This window comes from Cyprinodon tularosa, unplaced genomic scaffold, assembly GCF_016077235.1.
Source record: "Cyprinodon tularosa strain WSP-4 unplaced genomic scaffold, ASM1607723v1 ctg162, whole genome shotgun sequence".
Classification (NCBI taxonomy): domain Eukaryota; kingdom Metazoa; phylum Chordata; class Actinopteri; order Cyprinodontiformes; family Cyprinodontidae; genus Cyprinodon; species Cyprinodon tularosa.
In genome coordinates this window covers 644,521-663,840 of record NW_024038460.1, presented here as the reverse complement: position 1 = coordinate 663,840, position 19,320 = coordinate 644,521, and the positions used below count along the sequence as shown (strand labels likewise).

At 38.9% G+C, this 19,320-nt stretch overlaps 1 protein-coding gene across 1 annotated transcript; it reads left to right on the top strand.

Moving 5' to 3' along the window:
• Window positions 1-509: 509 nt before the first annotated feature.
• ppp1r3b (protein phosphatase 1, regulatory subunit 3B) lies at window positions 510-15,667 on the top strand. The gene is made up of 2 exons (XM_038280650.1): window positions 510-672; window positions 13,232-15,667. Exons 1-2 carry the CDS (start codon window positions 650-652, stop codon window positions 14,103-14,105), a joined length of 897 nt encoding a protein of 298 aa, XP_038136578.1. The 5' UTR covers window positions 510-649; the 3' UTR covers window positions 14,106-15,667.
• Window positions 15,668-19,320: the final 3,653 nt, after the last annotated feature.

The following is a 19,320-nucleotide window of genomic DNA, read 5'->3' as shown; positions in this document are numbered from 1 at the left end:
CTGCCTCCCATTCTACTTTTAGAAATTCTAGGATCCATATTAAACCTGCAGAATGTGATTGAGTGAACATAAGGAACAATCAGGTCTCTGATTAGAAATGAATAGGACTTTAAAGACTATTTTGATTTGTATTCCTTAAAATTTTTTCATTATTATGTAGATAGAGCCCAAGATAAACCGCAACGCAAACATTTTATCTTCATAATTTTGTTTTTGTTTTTCCCACACATTATCCCATATTGCATACTTAATCCTATGAAGCGGGGGATTGAGATAAGGTCAGAAGCAACAGAAATGGAGAACCTGTGGATCCTATTGAGAACCTTCATGGTTCTTCTCCTCTGCAGCACCTGAGCGACTTTAGTCGGACTCTGCAGCACCTGATCATTGGATTTTCTCTCAGTTTTTCCACCAGCCTGAGGCTTCGATCGAGGACAAAGAATGCCCATCCTCCACAGCAGCCCCTCACTGTGTCGATCACTCCGCCTGCGCGCGCCCTCATTGGCTGCGTGGAAGTGTTCACGTGAAGTCTGCGTGGGTCTTTGACCGCGAGACAGAAAAGTGCAGCGGCTCTTAGTTCCCCTGTGACAGGAGAGGGGCGGCGGACAGTCTCAGGTGTGTCGGTGAGGACGGAACCACGACCCGGCAGATGTTTCTCAGAACCTGCTCCAGGTAAAATGCCGCACCGGGGCCCTGCGGCCTTGTGCAAACTCTGCGGATTATTGGGCTCCGTGGAGCGGGTTGTTTGTGTGCAAAGCTCTGGTCAATTAAAGACGGTAGAAATAAAAGCAGTGCAGATTTTCAACATCAATTCCGCGCAAAATTAGAGAAAAAAAAAAAGGCCAGAAAACGAAAATTGCTGAGCTGCGGAGTTAATCTTAATTTGAAAACCTAATCAGACGAAACCAATTATCCAATCATTGTCGTTCTTTATTTTATTTATTTTTTATTAAGTTTGATTAAGTTTAATATTAAAACCAGCAATTGCTTCCATATGTTTTACGCAGAATTACATGTATTCTTTTCTCTTTTTAAACACAATCGGTGTCGGCGCGTTTCGACTTAAATCCGGATTCATTTGGAGTCAGTGAAAGGAACCAAAGCTCTTCTAGGCTGCAAAAGTCATTCAGACTGATTGGAATTTGGTTTGGGTTTTTAATTTTATTTTTTAAGACACATTTGGTATTAAAAGCATGAATGTTAACTGGTGTTTGAGCGCAAACATGGAAGAAAAAGCCAAATGTGTTGGAAAGCGCAGCTATGGCGGAGGCCTGTGCGCAGCGGGGGGAGGTGGGCGTGCGCAAACCGAGCAGCTTTGTTTGGGCCTCACAGAGAGCAGAAGAGCTTCTTCTGGACCCAGGAGGCTGGAATGGTCCCGGTACCATGTGATCCAACGAGTCTGGAGAGCGTTCGGCGTCTGTAATCCGGATTATTCTCCGTTTCATGGAGGTTCAGCGGGGCTGTTCTGCAGGGAAACCAGATCTGGGTCACGGTGAGGAAGTCACCGTTTGCTCCACTGACCTGAAACTTTCAAATGCGTTTTTTAATCCAGTTTGCAACTCAATCGGTTTTAATCCCAAAATTTCCGTTTATTCTTTATAGATTCGACGTTTAAGACGCGTTACCTGCAAAAAAGGCCGAATTTGTTGTTCGGAAAAATTTGAATAATGACAAATTTGGGGGTTTTAGTTTTATTCTGGCTCCGACTTTTACGGTGGCTGAGAAGTGCAAAACACATTTACAATTCAAAAACACATTAACAAATTAAAAACAAAATAACATTTGAAGAAACAAAATTATATTTTATGAAACAAATGTATTTTTGAAAAAAAAAGTTTAAATTTTTAAAAACACATTTGCAATTCAAAAACACATTAACAAATAAAAAACAAAATAACATTTGAAGAAACAAAATTATATTTTATGAAACAATTTATTTTTGGAAAAAAAAGTTTAAATTTTTAAAAACATATTTACATTTAAGGAAAAATTCACATTTTAAATAAGTTAGATTTTAGGTGAGAGAAAGTTTCATTTTAGAGAAAAAAAATACATTATAGGGAAACAAATTTACATCTAAAAAAAAATCGACCGTTCGGAAACACTTGTACAAGTGCAAAGACAAAACTGCAAGTGGCAAAACACAGTTACATAGCCAAAAACAAATTAACAAAAGACGGCTACACGGAAAGGGAATGTCCCAGTGGCCGGATGTGACGTCACGATTACCCTGACTTGTAGTACAAACAGCTCAATCTGTAGTCCTCCTGCTTCACGTGAAAAGTCAGCGGCGATTTTAGATGGAAAGAATTGCACTGAAGCTGTTTTTCTTAAGTTTACGCTAACCGAACAATGTTTTCAGCCAATTTACACCATTTTGTTCTTCGTGCGGACGGTCTCTGGAACTTTTACGGGACACGGTACAAGGTGGCAGGACCAAGCAGGAGGGCCGAGCTCAATTCGTGGCAGTGGCTGCGGCAGAGCCTGCCATCGGAGAGGCCGATGGTGGCCGCTGCCGGCAGAGCTTGCCATCGGAGAGGCCGATGGTGGCCGCTGCCGGCAGAGCCTGCCATCGGAGAGGCCGATGGTGGCCGCTGCCGGCAGAGCCTGCCATCGGAGAGGCCGATGGTGGCCGCTGCCGGCAGAGCCTGCCATCGGAGAGGCCGATGGTGGCCGCTGCCGGCAGAGCCTGCCATCGGAGAGGCCGATGGTGGCCGCTGCCGGCAGAGCCTGCCATCGGAGAGGCCGATGGTGGCCGCTGCCGGCAGAGCCTGCCATCGGAGAGGCCGATGGTGGCCGCTGCCGGCAGAGCCTGCCATCGGAGAGGCCGATGGTGGCTGCTGCCGGCCGAGGCCACTTATTCGCAGATAAAGTACTCCGTTCCATCAAGTAAATGTGACATTATAAGTTTTAATGCAGTTTATTAAGCAATAACATCACAATAAAAAGAAACCCATAAAGAATACATTTTAATACAGGTTATTAAGCGATAACATCACAATATATAGCCTATATATATATATATATATATCTATATAAAACAATCTAGTTAGAAGTACTATAAATAAGGCATTTGCCGAAAAACGGGAGGAAAAATACCCAAAAAATAATTAAATACCAAAGAAAAGTAATTAAAAAACTACATGACAAAATAATAGTGGCTCCGGCCAGTAATACGCCCGGCCCTGCTGCTTGGTCCTGCCACCTTGTACCGTGTCCCGTAAAAGTTCCAGAGACCGTCCGCACGAAGAACAAAATGGTGTAAATTGGCTGAAAACATTGTTCGGTTAGCGTAAACTTAAGAAAAACAGCTTCAGTGCAATTCTTTCCATCTAAAATCGCCGCTGACTTTTCACGTGAAGCAGGAGGACTACAGCTTGAGCTGTTTGTACTACAAGTCAGGGTAATCGTGACGTCACATCCGGCCACTGGGACATTCCCTTTCCGTGTAGCCGTCTTTTGTTAATTTGCTTTTGGCTATGTAAATGTGTTTTGCCACTTGCAGTTTTGTCTTTGCACTTGTACAAGTGTTTCCGAACGGTCAATTTTTTTTTAGATGTAAATTTGTTTCCCTATGATGTATTTTTTTTCTCTAAAATGAAACTTTCTCTCACCTAAAATCTAACTGATTTAAAATGTGAATTTGTTTCCTTAAATGTAAATGTGTTTTTGAAAATTTAAACTTTTTTTTTTCAAAAATTGTTTCATAAAATATAATTTTGTTTCTTCAAATGTTATTTTGTTTTTTATTTGTTAATGTGTTTTTGAATTGTAAATGTGTTTTTAAAAATTAAAACTTTTTTTTTCAAAAATACATTTGTTTCATAAAATATAATTTTGTTTCTTCAAATGTTATTTTGTTTATTTGTTAATGTAAATTTGTTTGCTAAAATGTACATTTGTTTTTAAAAATTTAAACTTTTTTTTCAAAAATACATTTGTTTCACAAAATATAATTTTGTTTCTTCAAATGTTATTTTGTTTTTTATTTGTTAATGTGTTTTTGAATTGTAAATGTGTTTTGCACTTCTCAGCCACCGTAGACTTTGTTTGGAAAATAAATAATAATCCCAGTTTGGGAGGAAACTATTAAAGAGGCGATCAAAAGGCTTGAATATAAACCAAAACAATTTCACACGTGGTTATAAATCCTGTTTGATCATTCAGATTAATCTTTTTAAGTATTTGTTTTGGGACCAAATGTGTTTTTAGTTTTAGTTTAAAACATAATTTTAAACTTTTTCCCTCTGGTCACAACTTGAAAACCTCCACAAACTTTTTGAAAATAAATAAAGAGAGAAAACTAATTGAATTGGATCTTAAAACTCTGTGGAGTCTTAATTGGATTCTGGGTCTAATCTTTTATTTTTTTATCATTTTCTGGTGAAAGGCCTGAATCGGGGGGACTAGTTGTGACATCTTACAAAAAATATATGTATTTTAATATTAATGAATATTTTATATACATTATTGTGCTAGTTTGTTTTTATTAAAAATAGTATTACAGTGTTAGTTTTGGCTGCAGAACAATTAAAGATCGACTGATTATATTTTGGCAGCTTTTTTTCCCCTACTGAAGTTACAATTACTTCTCAATACTCGAGTACTGAGTATTTGTTGGCTCTAGGGCGGAAACAATGAATTGGATAAATCAATTATTGAAATAATTGTTGAAAGTTAACAACTGATTTTGAAATTAAGTGACAATTATTTTAATAATCGATTGATGATGATTAATTGTTTCTGCCATGCCGAGCACTTTTGAAGGATTTGCACTATCAACTTGTAAATACATTTGGTTATTGTGGCAACCATGTGACCGTCTTCTTTTAGAGCCTTGTTCCAAATTATTGCTTAAATATTCTTTAAATAGAGAAGAGAAATGGTTAATAGCAAGATGATTACTGTAAACAACTTTTTTTCTGCCTCCAAGCATTTCATGTAATGTTTCTAAATACATACCTCATTTGCTGAAAGCATAAATTAGAGATTTAAAAGATAATTTGGAAAAAAGAACTGTTTATATAAACATGTCTGGTATACTGCAAATATTGAAATTCAAGTACTTTAGATTTTTCTTGGGGAACATTTTTTATTTGATTTGAGTAGATGAGACAATGTTCTAAAGGAATAAGATGATTTTTATCTTAAATAAGAAAAAAAACACAAGTCATTATCTGATATTAATATCCATCTGATTTTGTTTTTATGTATTTTAAGAGTAAAAATACGAATATCATTTGCAGATAATCATAATTACCTTCTGAAATTAAGGGTGAATACACCTGAGAATTATTTCACTATTTTTTTTTCTTTATTCGATCTTGCAGTATGCATCAATATATAAATATGGCCGCATATTTTAAAGTCATAATCTAATATTTTATATTGAAATTATCTTTAAATTCGTTTTTACTCATTTTTAGGAGAGGGAAAAAATAAGTGGAGCTCATTTAGACCCTTAGGAACTTTTTTTTCTTTTTACTTCCTATGATGTGCATGAGAGCTTAATTTGTGCTAATGTAGCATTAGCAATCACACAGGGTTCATTCACCATCCTTTCCGGCTCTCTTATACAAGAGATAACAAGTTGCAACACTTACAGACTGGAGGAGGGTCCCTTAATGTTAGAATCGCCCCTTTTGGTTGAACAGAGACGGCAGTGGAGATAGCAAGGCCGGTGTTATGTCAGATGAGTATACCCAGTCAGACCAGCGTACCCATAGTCAATAACAGTTCATCCCTTTAGTTTTGTATGAAAAATAGACTTTAAACTACCTCTACAGGCGTGTATCCCTTTAGTCATGTACCAAAAAAACAAATTTAGTTACTTACTTTTTTGTGTATCTTGAAATGTATGGTGATCTGACCTTAAATTGTTTTTTTTATTTGTACTAAAGAGATGCACGTCCGTCGAGGTTGATTAAAGTCTATTTTTTTATACAAAACTAATGGATAAACGTAAATCTGACGTCTCGTGCATGCGTATTGGCTGTAGGTATGCTGGTCTGAGAGAACATCTGCTAATGATGGCATCCTTTGATGAAAGACGTTGATCTAGGAGGAGGACCAAAATCACGCTTTAGTGGAATTTCTGGTTTGAACTCAGAGCCAACGTGAAAATGCCAGGGCGCCATCACACTAGCCTCGTGAGACCATCCTGATCTCGCGAGCTTTCAAGGTTTCACTCGCAGATCAGTCTGGAGACTCTCCGTTAAAGAAAATTTGGAGCCGTTCACCAAACGAACGTCCAATCAGCGTTGGCTTTGAGGCGGGTTGGGGTGTGACGCAACGAGAAGCGCGACAGTTCAGTCTAAAGAACATGGCCTCAGCCGATGAAACTAGCGTTAGCGTGGCTATCGAGCAAGTTTTATCAGAATTACAGAGTATTTCTTCACTGAAAGAAGAGCAAAACACTGCTCTGGAGGCTTTTCTCAGAGGAAAAGATGTTTTTGCTCTTCTCCCGACTGGTTTCGACAAGAGTTTGATCTATCAATCGGCTCCTCTTCGTCGTCGCTCTGTTAGTACGTCATATGCTTCATTGATCTGATTGGTTTATTTGGCCCGTCTATCACCAACATAGGCCAATCAGCTAACCAGTATTTTCGCCCCTTCCCAAAATTACTTCAACGGAAGGTTTCCAGATGGATATGCGGAGCAAATCCATCTGGCGGAGTCAGGTTAAACAATATTGCCTTTAAACAGAAGATAAAGGTGAATTCATCATTACCTTTAGGAGCTTAACAACTTGTTTTCATCGTGGAGGAGTTGCTGCAATTAAAAAGTTTAGGCCACTAACTGAAGCTCAACACCAAAACGCAAATTCTAACATGAAAAAGTCTGATTTCTTAATGAGTACTTTAATAAAAACATAAATATATACTAACTCTAGAAATGAAGCAGAACGTTTTTCCTTCAACTGATGTCAGAAATCTATTTTTAGTCAAAACTAATTGTGTATAAATGATCTACAGCAGTGAGTGGCACCACTATCTGAGATTGATTGTTTCTAGTTGGTAAGTACAGGATGAATAATACTTTGTTTAGTTAGTATCGACCAGACGGCATTGATTAACTTTGTGGACTTTTGAGATTTCAAAGTCTGCAAACTCAAATGTCCCATATTAAGTTTTTCCCACATGAAGTCAATTTGAGTGACCCAAAATAAACAGTCCTGGCCTCCCTGACTGTCCTTGAACTTTTCCCAGAGTCATTAGAACCTTCAGGTTCTGAACTCGCAGTCATCTTGGCCTAATGAGGGTGGAAAGGTCCCACAGGAAACATGTGGTTGGTTTAATCAGCGGACCTGGTAATGGTGGTGACCTTGTCGAGGGAGCAAGGTCAGGACTGTGCTACGTGGGTGTCCACCTCTATTTGTGTCCTGATTGTGTATTCGAAGGATCCAGTGCTAGGTAGTGTCCTTGACCCAGTCCTTGGATCCATGCATGCAGGTGGGGTGAGTCTGGACCTACCTCTGGTTGGTGGAGTGGATTTGGGCTTAGGGTCGAAATTCTGATTCCGAATCCTTCAAGTGGGAGGGATTTAGACTCTCGTTGACTTGCGGTCAGAATATGCATGGATGTAATTGGGAACATAACCCAAGTTCTAAATAACGGTGATTCCGGAGAGTTCTTGCATCGGTACCATTTTGTTCCCCGATGGTGAGCCGAGTAACTAAATGCAGAGACTTTTGGAAGATGGATTTCTTCAGATTAAGTGAAGCTTCCTCTAGGGCTAGAAGATTTAGTAAAGACTTGCACTTCTTTGTTATATGTCAATGCAAATTAATACTGATCTAAACAAAGGCCTCAGAACGCCCACCTTTGGTGCTTCTACAGAGTCTGGATTATTTTTTAGAGTTTTATAGAACGATCTACAATAACAGCTTAGAAATATTTGGGTTGAAAAACAAAAAATTTGAATTTGTGACAAATGCTTTAATGATCAACTTCAATGTATACTTGGATATCATAGTTCCCATATCACCTTTGTTGTATATTTCTTTCTAATGGATTTTTTTTCTTTTTTTTTCTATTTTACCCATTTCCAAACTGTATTCATTTTGGTTAAGACTGGGTATGAATCTAATGTAAAGTTTTATTAAAACATTTCTTAAAATTATGCTAGACTAAGGTAAAATGAGGCCAAATAACTTGTATTTTCTCATCAGAAAGTAAGGAATGGACAAATTTTGGTTTAAATATTTAATAATAATCTGATCCCTATAAGATCCTATAGGTCTATGGCTACTGCAGCTCCACCTCTCTGCAGTTTTTATTTTTTATTCTGCAGTGCTCCACTAATCCTGCACTTCACTGAGGCTATGGGTTTGTTAGTGGTTTAGGGGTTTTATGTAAATTTGTAATGAACACATTCTGATACAAACCTCTGGTGCTAATTGGCCTCTATTTATGGATGAAATGTTGATTTCTTAAAAGATTTGATCATCTATTACCACATGTTGTTGTTCCAAACAAGAAAGATGAGTTTTTTTTTGTGTGCAATTTCTGCTGTTAAAGATCAGGCCACGTTACAGATCGGTTCTGCTGAGACTGCATTAACGGATCAGCTGTTTTTGGACTGTACAGGTCTTTACTGTGAGGTCTTGTCGGGTCTGAAGTTCATTGGGAATGTTTACTGAAAGTTTGTCCACCTCATGTTTGGTTGGGGGCGTTCCCCTCCAGCGGCGTTTGGGCCCCTCTCTGTTTGTGTTGCAGTGGGTGGTGCGGGTCCACAGCAGGGCTTTATTCTGAGGGCAGATTTCTGTTAACCTTAATGCAGAGACTGCATTGTCTGCTGTTTGCAGAGAGGTGTCCAAACAATGCAGCTTGTTTTCTCTGACATCGTCCCTTCTTAGCTCAGTTTTCTGTTGAATCTTAGTTGGGGGGTTTTTCAGAATGTTGAACTCAAAATGGTAGAAGAAACTCTTGAGCAAAAACAGTTTTTACTGTACTTTATTGTAGGGTTGGGCAATAAACCATATTTTTACTGTTGCCGTCATTCACTACGATAACTGGTGACAAATTTCTGTTAAATAAGTAAACTTAATTCTGCCATTTTTCCTGTGTGCGCTCGTGGCTGGTATTTCCTTTCCCTTTAAGACACCGTAGCATGTGTGTAATCATATGACTCCACCGATCCAGTCGGAGGCGTAAACAGAATGGCGGATAAACCCAGTTAAAAAGCATCAAACACTGCTGTGAACAAAATAACATCAGTTAATCCTGTGGAGCCCAGAGAGAGCAGAGAAGAGGCAGAGAGCGCGTTGTCAGGGTCGAGCGCACGGCAGACCGGTTCTGAGTGAGGATGTGCGAGTTTAAACGATGCACATTGTTCTCACTGCCACTCAGCACCCAAATTACGCCATAGATGTTGAGCGAAAAAACACGAAATGCAAAGTTTGTCTGAGGCCCCGTCATCACGAAGTCAAACCCTGGCCTAAACGCACAAATTTTTCACCAAACCAGCCTCTCATCCATACGAAGCCGGCGTTTCGGGGGTCTGTAAACGATATTTTTTTTTTTTTATTAAGCCTTAAGAGTGGGAAGATTTTGAAACGCCGTTTTCGCATTTCCATCTTTAAGCTCTAACCGCATTTTTTTTTTTTACACGCATGCGTCATAGCGTCGCCTCTAAACACGCATGCGCGACACAGTATCACAACAACAATGGCGCCGTACTGTGTTGAATGGTTGCTGCTAATGCTACTCACCCTGCTGTCGGGCTTACAACAGAATCTTCTTCTTCTGGAATATCTCCAGGAAGAACAGAGCAATATCAACGACATAGTTCAGCACCTGAATTTGACTGAACCACGAAAATGGACCCGCAGGGCCATTTTCCGGTTTGGTTGTTGTATAAATATTACTGCGCATGCCCAACATTTCGTTGCCTGTTTTCGCCTATTTTTGCTTTGGCACCACAGCGCCACTTACAGGCCTGGCATACATTTTGCAGCGTTTTCATGCATTCGTGTGGACGATCACATTTATTTTACGTCTCCGTCTTTAAGACAAACGTTCTGGAAAATATTAGCGTTTCTTGTTCGTTTTGACTTCATGTGGACGGGGCCTGAAAACTTTCAGGACTACCCAAAGTAACACATCCAACCTCCACCACCTAAAGCAAAACCATGCTGTGGAGTTCAAAGATGTGCAAAAGGCTCAATTTCCTTTGTGCAAAAATGTTTGCAAGAGAGGAAACACTCCTGAATGTGTGCAAGACTTTAATATGTAATTGAAAGTAATATATAATTTATTCAATACATTATTTTTTTTTAAATGATCAGTTTCATTTCCTGCACATGCCTTTATTTCTGAGAGGAGTCGGTGCCATTGTTTATTTATCGTTATCGAGTTAAAACTGCCCAATTTATCGGGATATTGATTTGGGGTAATATTGTGCAGCCCTACTTAATTGTTGACCGTATAAGGTACAGCAATAAGGGTACCTGATGGAATCTGTTTTGGCTCTGGGAAGAGCAAGTTTATGTAGCTTATTTCAGTAGCAAGACAACTTTTGGGCATAACGGCAACTTAAATGGTTGGAGAGAACAAAATGAATAAGCTGGAGTAAGATTAGTATTTTAAAAAATGAGAAATATTTAGATTTAAATCTATTGAGAGTTTCAGTGTTTTGTCTGTCTAGGAGTTTACTCCAGGTTAGTGGATCATAAGAACTAAAAGCTGCTTTTTCCATGTTCAGTTCTGGGTCTCATAGTTGACTTGATCTGTAAGACCAGAGTAGCTGTGGTGGTTGATCCAACGGCAAGACGTCTGTAATGCAACTTGGTCTAAGCTTTTCAGTGATTTATAGACTAACATGATTTTTTCAAAGTCTTTTCTCTGAGATAAAGGGAGCCAGTGTAACCATTTTACAACTTAGTGTCAGTGAGGAGGAAGGCAGCAGCATTAGGAAGACCTAATCCATTGCATAAATCACTACTTCTAATGTTCAATGCATGAATTAGCTTTTAAAGGTCCTGCTGAGACATTATTGTGGAGATGTCCTTTGACTTTGTTACAGTGCATATGTTCTTTTGCAGGTTCAGGTCTAAATCAATCACTATACCTAGATTTCTAGCTGTATTAACTGAAACTGTGTCCTAACTTTACGGCCAACTTTCGCCCCAAAAGCTATTACTTCAGTTCTGTTTTGATTAAGCAGAATAAAAATGTTGAAACGCCCATGCCTTGGATTTCTAAACTCTGTGTCGTCTGCATATATTTGGGACATAAATTAAGATCTGAGTTAGAGGACGCATGTAGATATTGAATAAGAGATGGATCTAAGATAGATCACAACACATGTGATTTCTGTGCCCTTTTATGTAAAGTAACTTAATGAGGCATAAAAGTCTGTGTCGTTCATTTAAAACTAGTCCAGGGCTTTACCAGAAAGACTGACCCAGTTTTAAGCGCTCTAATAAATGGAAGGATCAACAGTGTTGATATCTGCGCTAAGGTTCAATAATACCAGCACTGGGGTTCTTCCACAATCTGCATTTATTCAAGTTTTATTAAAGGCCCTGACAAGTGTGCTGTCTGCACAGTGATGGTTTAGGATCCCTGATTGAAAGACCTGGAAGCGGCTGGTTATTATTTGAAAGCAAAATTTGTTTGGAAAATTGTTGTTAGAGCATGATTTACTAATCAATTAATCGTCAACTTGAGTTCGGAGAGTTAGAAACGTGCCTTTAGTTGAAAAAGCAACCCACTCAAAACACTCACTATACCAAAATGGTAAAAAAATATCCAAACATTTTGTATTTAAAATAAAAAGCCTTTTTTGTCCATTAATATGCTCTATCTAGAGAGCACTTGGTTTAAATTATATGTACAATCTTCTTTAAGAAACATTTGCCATCCGATTATGACGTGGAAAAAAAGAATCAACAGATTATTTATTAAAGAAATAGCCATTAGTTACAACCTTATTTTATAACACACCAAAGTGGTGACAATTGAACATTTTAATCAAAAAGCCTTATCTGAATTATTAAACCAATACTATAAGCACATCAAAATGCATATATTGTTTCAAATCCAAATATCTAGGCTATTCAAGCAATTGATTGGTTTAAAATTGTTTATGATATTTTATTAATTTCTTTAAAAACTTCTATAGATGTCTTAACAGTAGATGACCATTAATTCAATTGCACAATTCCTTGCACTAAAGCAAACAATATTTAGCCTCGTGAGACCATCCTGATCTCGCGAGCTTTCAAGGTTTCACTCGCAGATCAGTCTAGAGACTCTCCTTTAAAGAAAATTTGGAGCCGTTCACCAAACGAACGTCCAATCAGCGTTGGCTTTGAGGCGGGTTGAGGTGTGACGCAACGAGAAGCGCGACAGTTCAGTCTAAAGAACATGGCGGCTTCAGCCGATGAAACTAGCGTTAGCGTGGCTATCGAGCAAGTTTTATCGGAATTACAGAGTATTTCTTCACTGAAAGAAGAGCAAAACACTGCTCTGGAGGCTTTTCTCAGAGGAAAAGATGTTTTTGCTCTTCTCCCGACTGGTTTCAGCAAGAGTAGCCTGGCTTGTGGTTGTGTTTTCATCGTCGCTCTGTTAGTACGTCATATGCTTCGTTGATCTGATTGGTTTATTTGGCCCGTCTATCACCAACATAGGCCAATCAGCTAACCAGTATTTTTGCCCCTTCCCAAAATTACTTCAACGGAAGGTTTCCAGATGGATATACGGAGCAAATCCAATCGGGCGGAGTCAGGTTAAACAATATTGCCTTTAAACAGAAGATAAAGGTGAATTCATCATTACCTTTAGGAGCTTAACAACTTGTTTTCATTGTGGAGGAGTTGCTGCAATTAAAAAGTTTAGGCCACTGCGGCTACTGTGATTCGTTAAGCCAGTTATTCAAGATTCTTATTTTATGCCCGCAGATTCACGTCTGCTGCAGCTTATCTGTCCATACTAATGTAAGGTACTTGGTTCCAGCAGTATTTAATAGAAATTATCATGTTGAATTCATGACTCTTATGTTTCCACAGGTTTATTATAGTGGGTTTTCTGTAGATGATATACCAAATGTGTTATTTATGGGCTTGTGTGTTTAAGCTTATATATCCAATCTCTCGATGCATGCATTGCCTATCTCATGAAGCTAATGATGAAGTAGGTTCTGAGTGGTTGATCTTTACACACTGCAGTTCTAAAGAATTGCAACCTTCTGATTACTGAGTCCTAACGGTCTGGCTTCTCTTTTTCAGTGCTCTGTGCATGTTTCCTCCTGAGCCCGACATGCCGATGGACATCACCATACCCCTCTACCTGTCAAAGGAGGAGTTCGTCTTCACCACCACCTCTGCAGTGCAGAAGTCTGTCCGCAGCTCCTGCCTGAGGTTCCAGCACTCAAACTGCGTCAACAAAACTGAGCCTGAAGATGGCGCTGTCACCACTAAAGAGAAGAAGAAAAAGAAACGCGTCACGTTCGCCGACCACAAAGGTCTGTCCCTCACCAAGGTGAAGGTCTTCTCCAAGTTCACGGACCCCATTGAAATCCCTGTGAACATCCAGGAGATGTTGAGCTCCAAGCTCACCCTGTCATCCACTGAGGAGGACAAACTGGTGCTGGACTTCACTCAGCCCTCCTCAGACTACCTTCTGTTCCGCCAGAACCTGGAACAGAACCTGGTGAGTCTGGAGCACTGCGTGCTGAAAGAGAAGGCCTTTGCTGGAACCGTCAAAGTAAAAAACCTCTCGTTCGAAAAGTCTGTGCTTCTCCGGGTGACCTTTGACTCGTGGAAAAGCCACACCGATGTCGGCTGCGAATACGTGAAGGACACGTACCCCACCTCATACAGCGACACCTTCTCCTTCGAGGTGTCTCTGCCTGCGGAGATGCGGCCGAACGAGCGGGTCGAATTTGCCGTGTGTTACAAAGTGAACGGGAAAGAGCACTGGGACAGCAACCAGGGTAAGAACTACCACATCGTCTGGTCCTACATGAAGAAAAACCGCCACTCTGAATCGTCGCACTTTGGGATGCACTTCGACCGCTACGGCAGCCCAACCTGTTCACACGGGCTCTTCCCCGATTGGCCGAGTTACGCCGGCTACGAGAACATCGGCCCGTACTACTGAACATCTGTCACCGTTTTTAAATTGCACGTTGTCAGTGATGACTTGCCTGTTTTAAAATTGTTTCTGTGATGTTGGGTTGCATGTGAAGTCGGTTTCGTAGTTGATGTTGGATCAAACTACAGACCCGAGGCAGACCGTGACCCGGGCCGGGTGTTCTTTACCTCATCATTCCAGATCAGATTTTAAACTTTGCCTCGTCACAAGAACTGTAACCAACCGACCAAACCTCCACAAATAACGATTTCAAGTTCTCAGGTTTTAGCTTTCAATGTGATCCGAACAAACTGAAGCTGCTAACAGGAAATCCAGTTTTTTTTTTTCTTTTTTAACTACACCTGTTGAAATCTATTTTCACCAAGTCACAGATCACCTGTGGTGTCCTGCTGCCTCGTTTCCCAGAAGGGACTGTTTTCTTTTTTTTTGTTTTTTTAAGCAAGGCGACTTTTATTCTCAGAATTTTTTAGGTTTAGGAAGATTTTTTGTTGGGCAGCAGAAAGGGAGCAGTAGAAGCTGAACAACATTCCTCATCAGTTGTTTCACTGCAGGAAGTCTGTGAAACAATCTAAAAAAATATCCAAGTTTCTGGTCTAACAAACCCAGATCAGAATGAATTCACTTTTTTTAACCTGGGATAGTTTATGAACACAGAATGAAACCATCACAGGTCATTACCAGCAATCGATGCACCACAGATTTCCTCGAGCTTTAATAGTTTTGTTGCAGAGCAGATTGTTCAAGTGTTTTTTTTGTTTTGTTTTTTTTGGCTTCTGAGGTTACTTTGACTGTTTGAAAAAGGTTGCTGGGGGACGGCCTGTAAAGTTTAGTAATGTGACATTTAAAGTTCTGTGATTGAACCTGTTGGCAGCCGAAATGAACGGAAAGTCCTACCTTACGCCGATGGTCGGTTTCCTTAATGGTAACCCTGAGAAGCTGCTTTATTTCACCTTAATCTGTGCAGTTATTGTGAAAGCAATCAGAAAATAAGAAGCTGAACACTTTTCCTTGAAAGTTGACTGCGAGGAGTTTGAAGTCAAGACTATCAGCTGCTCGTCTGCTCGATCGTTTAGTTTTATAGAAGTTCTCAGAACAACAGTTTCACAGCTACGCATGAATTTGCACATCAGGATGAGGATTGTGTTGACCTATGGTTTTAAAAGGGGAATGAGGGAAGTTGAGGCTGTAATCTTTTCAACCTGAGTGACTGCAGAAGTTTGACACAAACTAATCTTCCTCAACTTTCAGAGAATCTGTCTGCGCACAATACCACAAAAACAAATAAGCTATATGTCATTTAGTTGTTCGATGAGTGATTTATGTGTGGGGTTTTTTTTGGGGTGTTGGCACTGAGTTTGTTTTTAAAATGTCTGCGTGTGTGTGCCAGAGCTCGGCCTCGAGGCCCGGGCTCTCAGACTGAATGATTCGGTAGTGAAAGGTGGTTTTTAGTTTTAAAAAGTTAATAAAGTTCTGCCATGTTTTACTCAAAGATGAAATTCTGTCTGTGACAACAATCTGCTGTCATCAAAATGATTTAAGGAACAATAAAAAGTATATTTTTATCCTGATTTGTTGGTTGGGTCTTCTTTCAGAGAAAAGCTGTTTATTTACATTATTAAGATGATATTTATGGATTTAGTGGCAGAGAATTGGACACCAGAAAACTAGATTATAGCTCATGAATCTAGTTTAACATTGGAACTCCAGTCAGGCTCATGCCCCCCCGATCTCTGACAGTTATTCCCATAATAATGGGATGCATGTTGCAAAATATCCAAACTCTGAATAACATGAAAAGGTGTTGGAAGTTTTTACATCCTAATAATAATGAATTTTATTTGTAACGCACTTTACATTTGACTTAAAATCTCAGTGCTACATTTAAAAAAAAAAGAAAAGAAAAAAGAAGGGAAAATAAAAACAATGTTAAAAAAACCACAACATTAAAAACAGAGAAAAAGACAACCGTTAAAATCAGTACATTCAAAGGCATATGTAGCCTATAAAAAAAAAAAAATCTAAAATACTGAGTAAATATAAGATAAAAAGACAGAAGATAATGACAAACTGCAGAATTTAACTTTCTGACCCACAGCAGGGCTGTAGGCGGAGTAGATGACCTCCATCGAGGAGGAAACGTTTCATTAACCCAGAGCTCTGGTCTGTAGAAAGAATGCCGTTTGACTGGGTGAAATGATCTGGTTGCTCCTGCAAAGAAATGCATGACGTCCCATTAGAATCATTTTGACATGTTGAAATGATTAATTCTGACCAACTGAGGACTGCAGGATGTGGCTGTGGTTGTCGAGCAATCACACCCAAAAAAAAAAAAAAAAAATTGGAGGACAGGTGTTTTTCATCACTGCTGAAATAATTTTCCTTTTATTTCCATGTGAACAACACAGCAAATCTGACAGCATCTCTGCACCTATTCCACTAAAAAACACTTATTTTTTAATCCGGTTGATGAAAATATCCCCAACTGATGACAATCATGTAGAATTACTGCAGAATGTTAAACAGATCTTCTAGTAATTGGTGCGATGAGGCTGTTTAAATGTTCAGGGTTTTGTAGAGAAATTTGGACACTTGAATGTTCTTATTTCCACGTTTCCCTGTTTGTCTGGCCTGTGAGTGATTCACAGATGTCTGTGTTCCTCAACTTTAGAAGAGTAGAAGCAGAGCATCGGATTCCTTTGTGAATGGGATTCTTCTTATGATCTGAAACTAAAACGTATTATTTTGAAGAGGTCTGAAATGTAATTCCACTAATGGCAGCTAGATGGTGCTCTGCGACTCCAGAAGACTCATTGGAAAAGTGTTAAACAATGGCTCTGTTCGAAAACCTAGGACGTGTCCTCCAAGGACGCGGTCTACCTAGACTGGATCTTTCGAAGTCCTTGAAAATGAGGAGACCGGAAGAGTTTAGGCTGTGAATTCGACCAGGTCTACCCTTCGGCGGGTTTTACCGCCGTATGCTCTGTTGCTTAGCAACCGTGAACGTTGACACACAAAGCAGGAAAAGAATGATTACAGAAGTTTTCAAAACTGTTTATTTCTTTTTTATTGTGAAGTGAACAAAGACTACACTCACAAGAATCCAGAGTGGAATAAAGGTTCCAACAGCCGGGAGCAGGAACAAATCAAATCAAATGTAGGCTAATGATAGAAACCTTAGTCAGTTAAATAACCTGCTGCTGTCATTCTGCACATCTCTGATGTTGCTGCTATTTTCGAATATCCATTACTGTAAAAATGTCCATAGCTGCATATTGGTTATTTATTCCCCAGTTTTATATTGTTAAAACACTTTACAGTATTTTATTGTTTATATTTTAACTCTTCCCTATTATGTTATTCTTATACATTTTTCTAAGATCCACATTTGTGTGACCATTTTTAATAATCTTTCTGCTGCTGTAAATTTGCCCATTGTGGGACAATAAAGGGATTTTCTATTCTATAAAAGGGGTAGAAAGATATAAGTAAATCTAAACAATGTATTTATAAAAAAAATATATCTGCAAAATCTCTAAAATTCAACAACAAAAAATACGTAGTTAAGCATATTGTGCAAAACAGCAATAAAAAGATAAAAATCCTATCAGATTTATAGTCCCCACCCTGCAGATATATTAGAATCTGTCCTTTAATTCCAGCCAAACCCATTTATACAGTACCAGATAAAAACCTTTAGATAAATCAAACATTACCGCCACATATCTGACTCAATAACCATTAAAACAACTATTTTTCATTAATCTCAGACAGAACTATTCACATACTTGTATTATATTAAACTGAACTTCCAATTTTCACCACTGTTCGGCGCCAAGTAACCTTTACTGGGCAAAAAGAAGGACGCATTTTAAGGCCGCATAACGAGGACTCTTGGAATCTGACCAGACCTCGGCGCCGCGCTATGACTTAATCGGCCTTCGAATCCGGTCTTCTAAGGATGCGTCCTAGGTTTTCGAACAGAGCCAATGGCTCTGAATCCTTCCAAGTCCTTGAAAATAAGGAGACCGGAAGTGTTTTGGCTGTGAATTCAAACAGGTCTGTCCTTCGGCGGGTAGGCTATGTTGCTTAGCAACCGAGATAGTTGACACTCAAAGTGGGAAAAGAATGAATACAGAAGTTTTCAAAACTGTTTATTTTTTATTGAGTGGAATAAAGGGTCCAACCACCGGGAGCATGAACAAATAAAATCAAATGTAATGATAGAAACTTTAGTCAGTTAAATAACCTGCTGCTGTCATTCTGCACATCTCTGATGTTGCTATTTTCAAATATCCATTACTGTTAAAATGTCCATAGCTGCATATTGATTATTTATTCTCCAGGTTTACAGCTTTATATTGTTAAAACACTTTACAGTATTTTATTGTTTATATGTTATTCTTATACATTTTTCTAAGGTCCACATTTGTGTGATCGTTTTCAATCTTTCTGCTGCTGTAAATTTGCCCATTGTGGAACAATAAAGGGATTTTTTATTCTATTCTATAAAAGGGGTAGAAAGATTTAAGTAAATCTAAACAATGTATGTATAAAAATATATCTGCAAAATCTCTAATATTCAACAAAAAAAATTTCTTGGTTAAGCATATTGTGCAAAATAGCAATGAAAAATAAAAATCCTATCAGGTTTATAGTCCCCACACTGCAGATATATTAGAATCTGTCCTTAAATTACAGCCAAACTCATTTAATCAGTAACAGATAAAAACCTTTAGATAAAACAAACATTACCGCCACATATCTGACTCAATAACCATTAAAACAACTATTTTCATTAATTTTCGATGGAACTATTCACTGACTGGATTATATTAAGCTGAACTTCCAATTTTCACCAATGTTTGGCACCAAGTCTTGCAATGAATCCTGGGAAAACCAAGGATACTGAGGATACATCGGACCCGTCCTTCGAATCGGGCAAAAAGAAGGACGCATTTTAAGGCCGCATAATGAGGAGTCTTGGAATCCAACCAGACCTCGGCGCTGCACTATGACGTAATCGTCTTTGGAATCTGGCCTTCTAAGGACACAGCCCATGAATTCGAACAGGGCCATGTTTTTATATCATGATTTTTGAAAAAGTTCTTTTTAATTAGTTTTTCCCCTTTATATATATTTTTTAATCTAGTTATGTTCACTACCCTAGCAACTTCTGTCTCTAATGACTGACTGATCTTTGTGCTCTTTCTCTTTCAGCTCA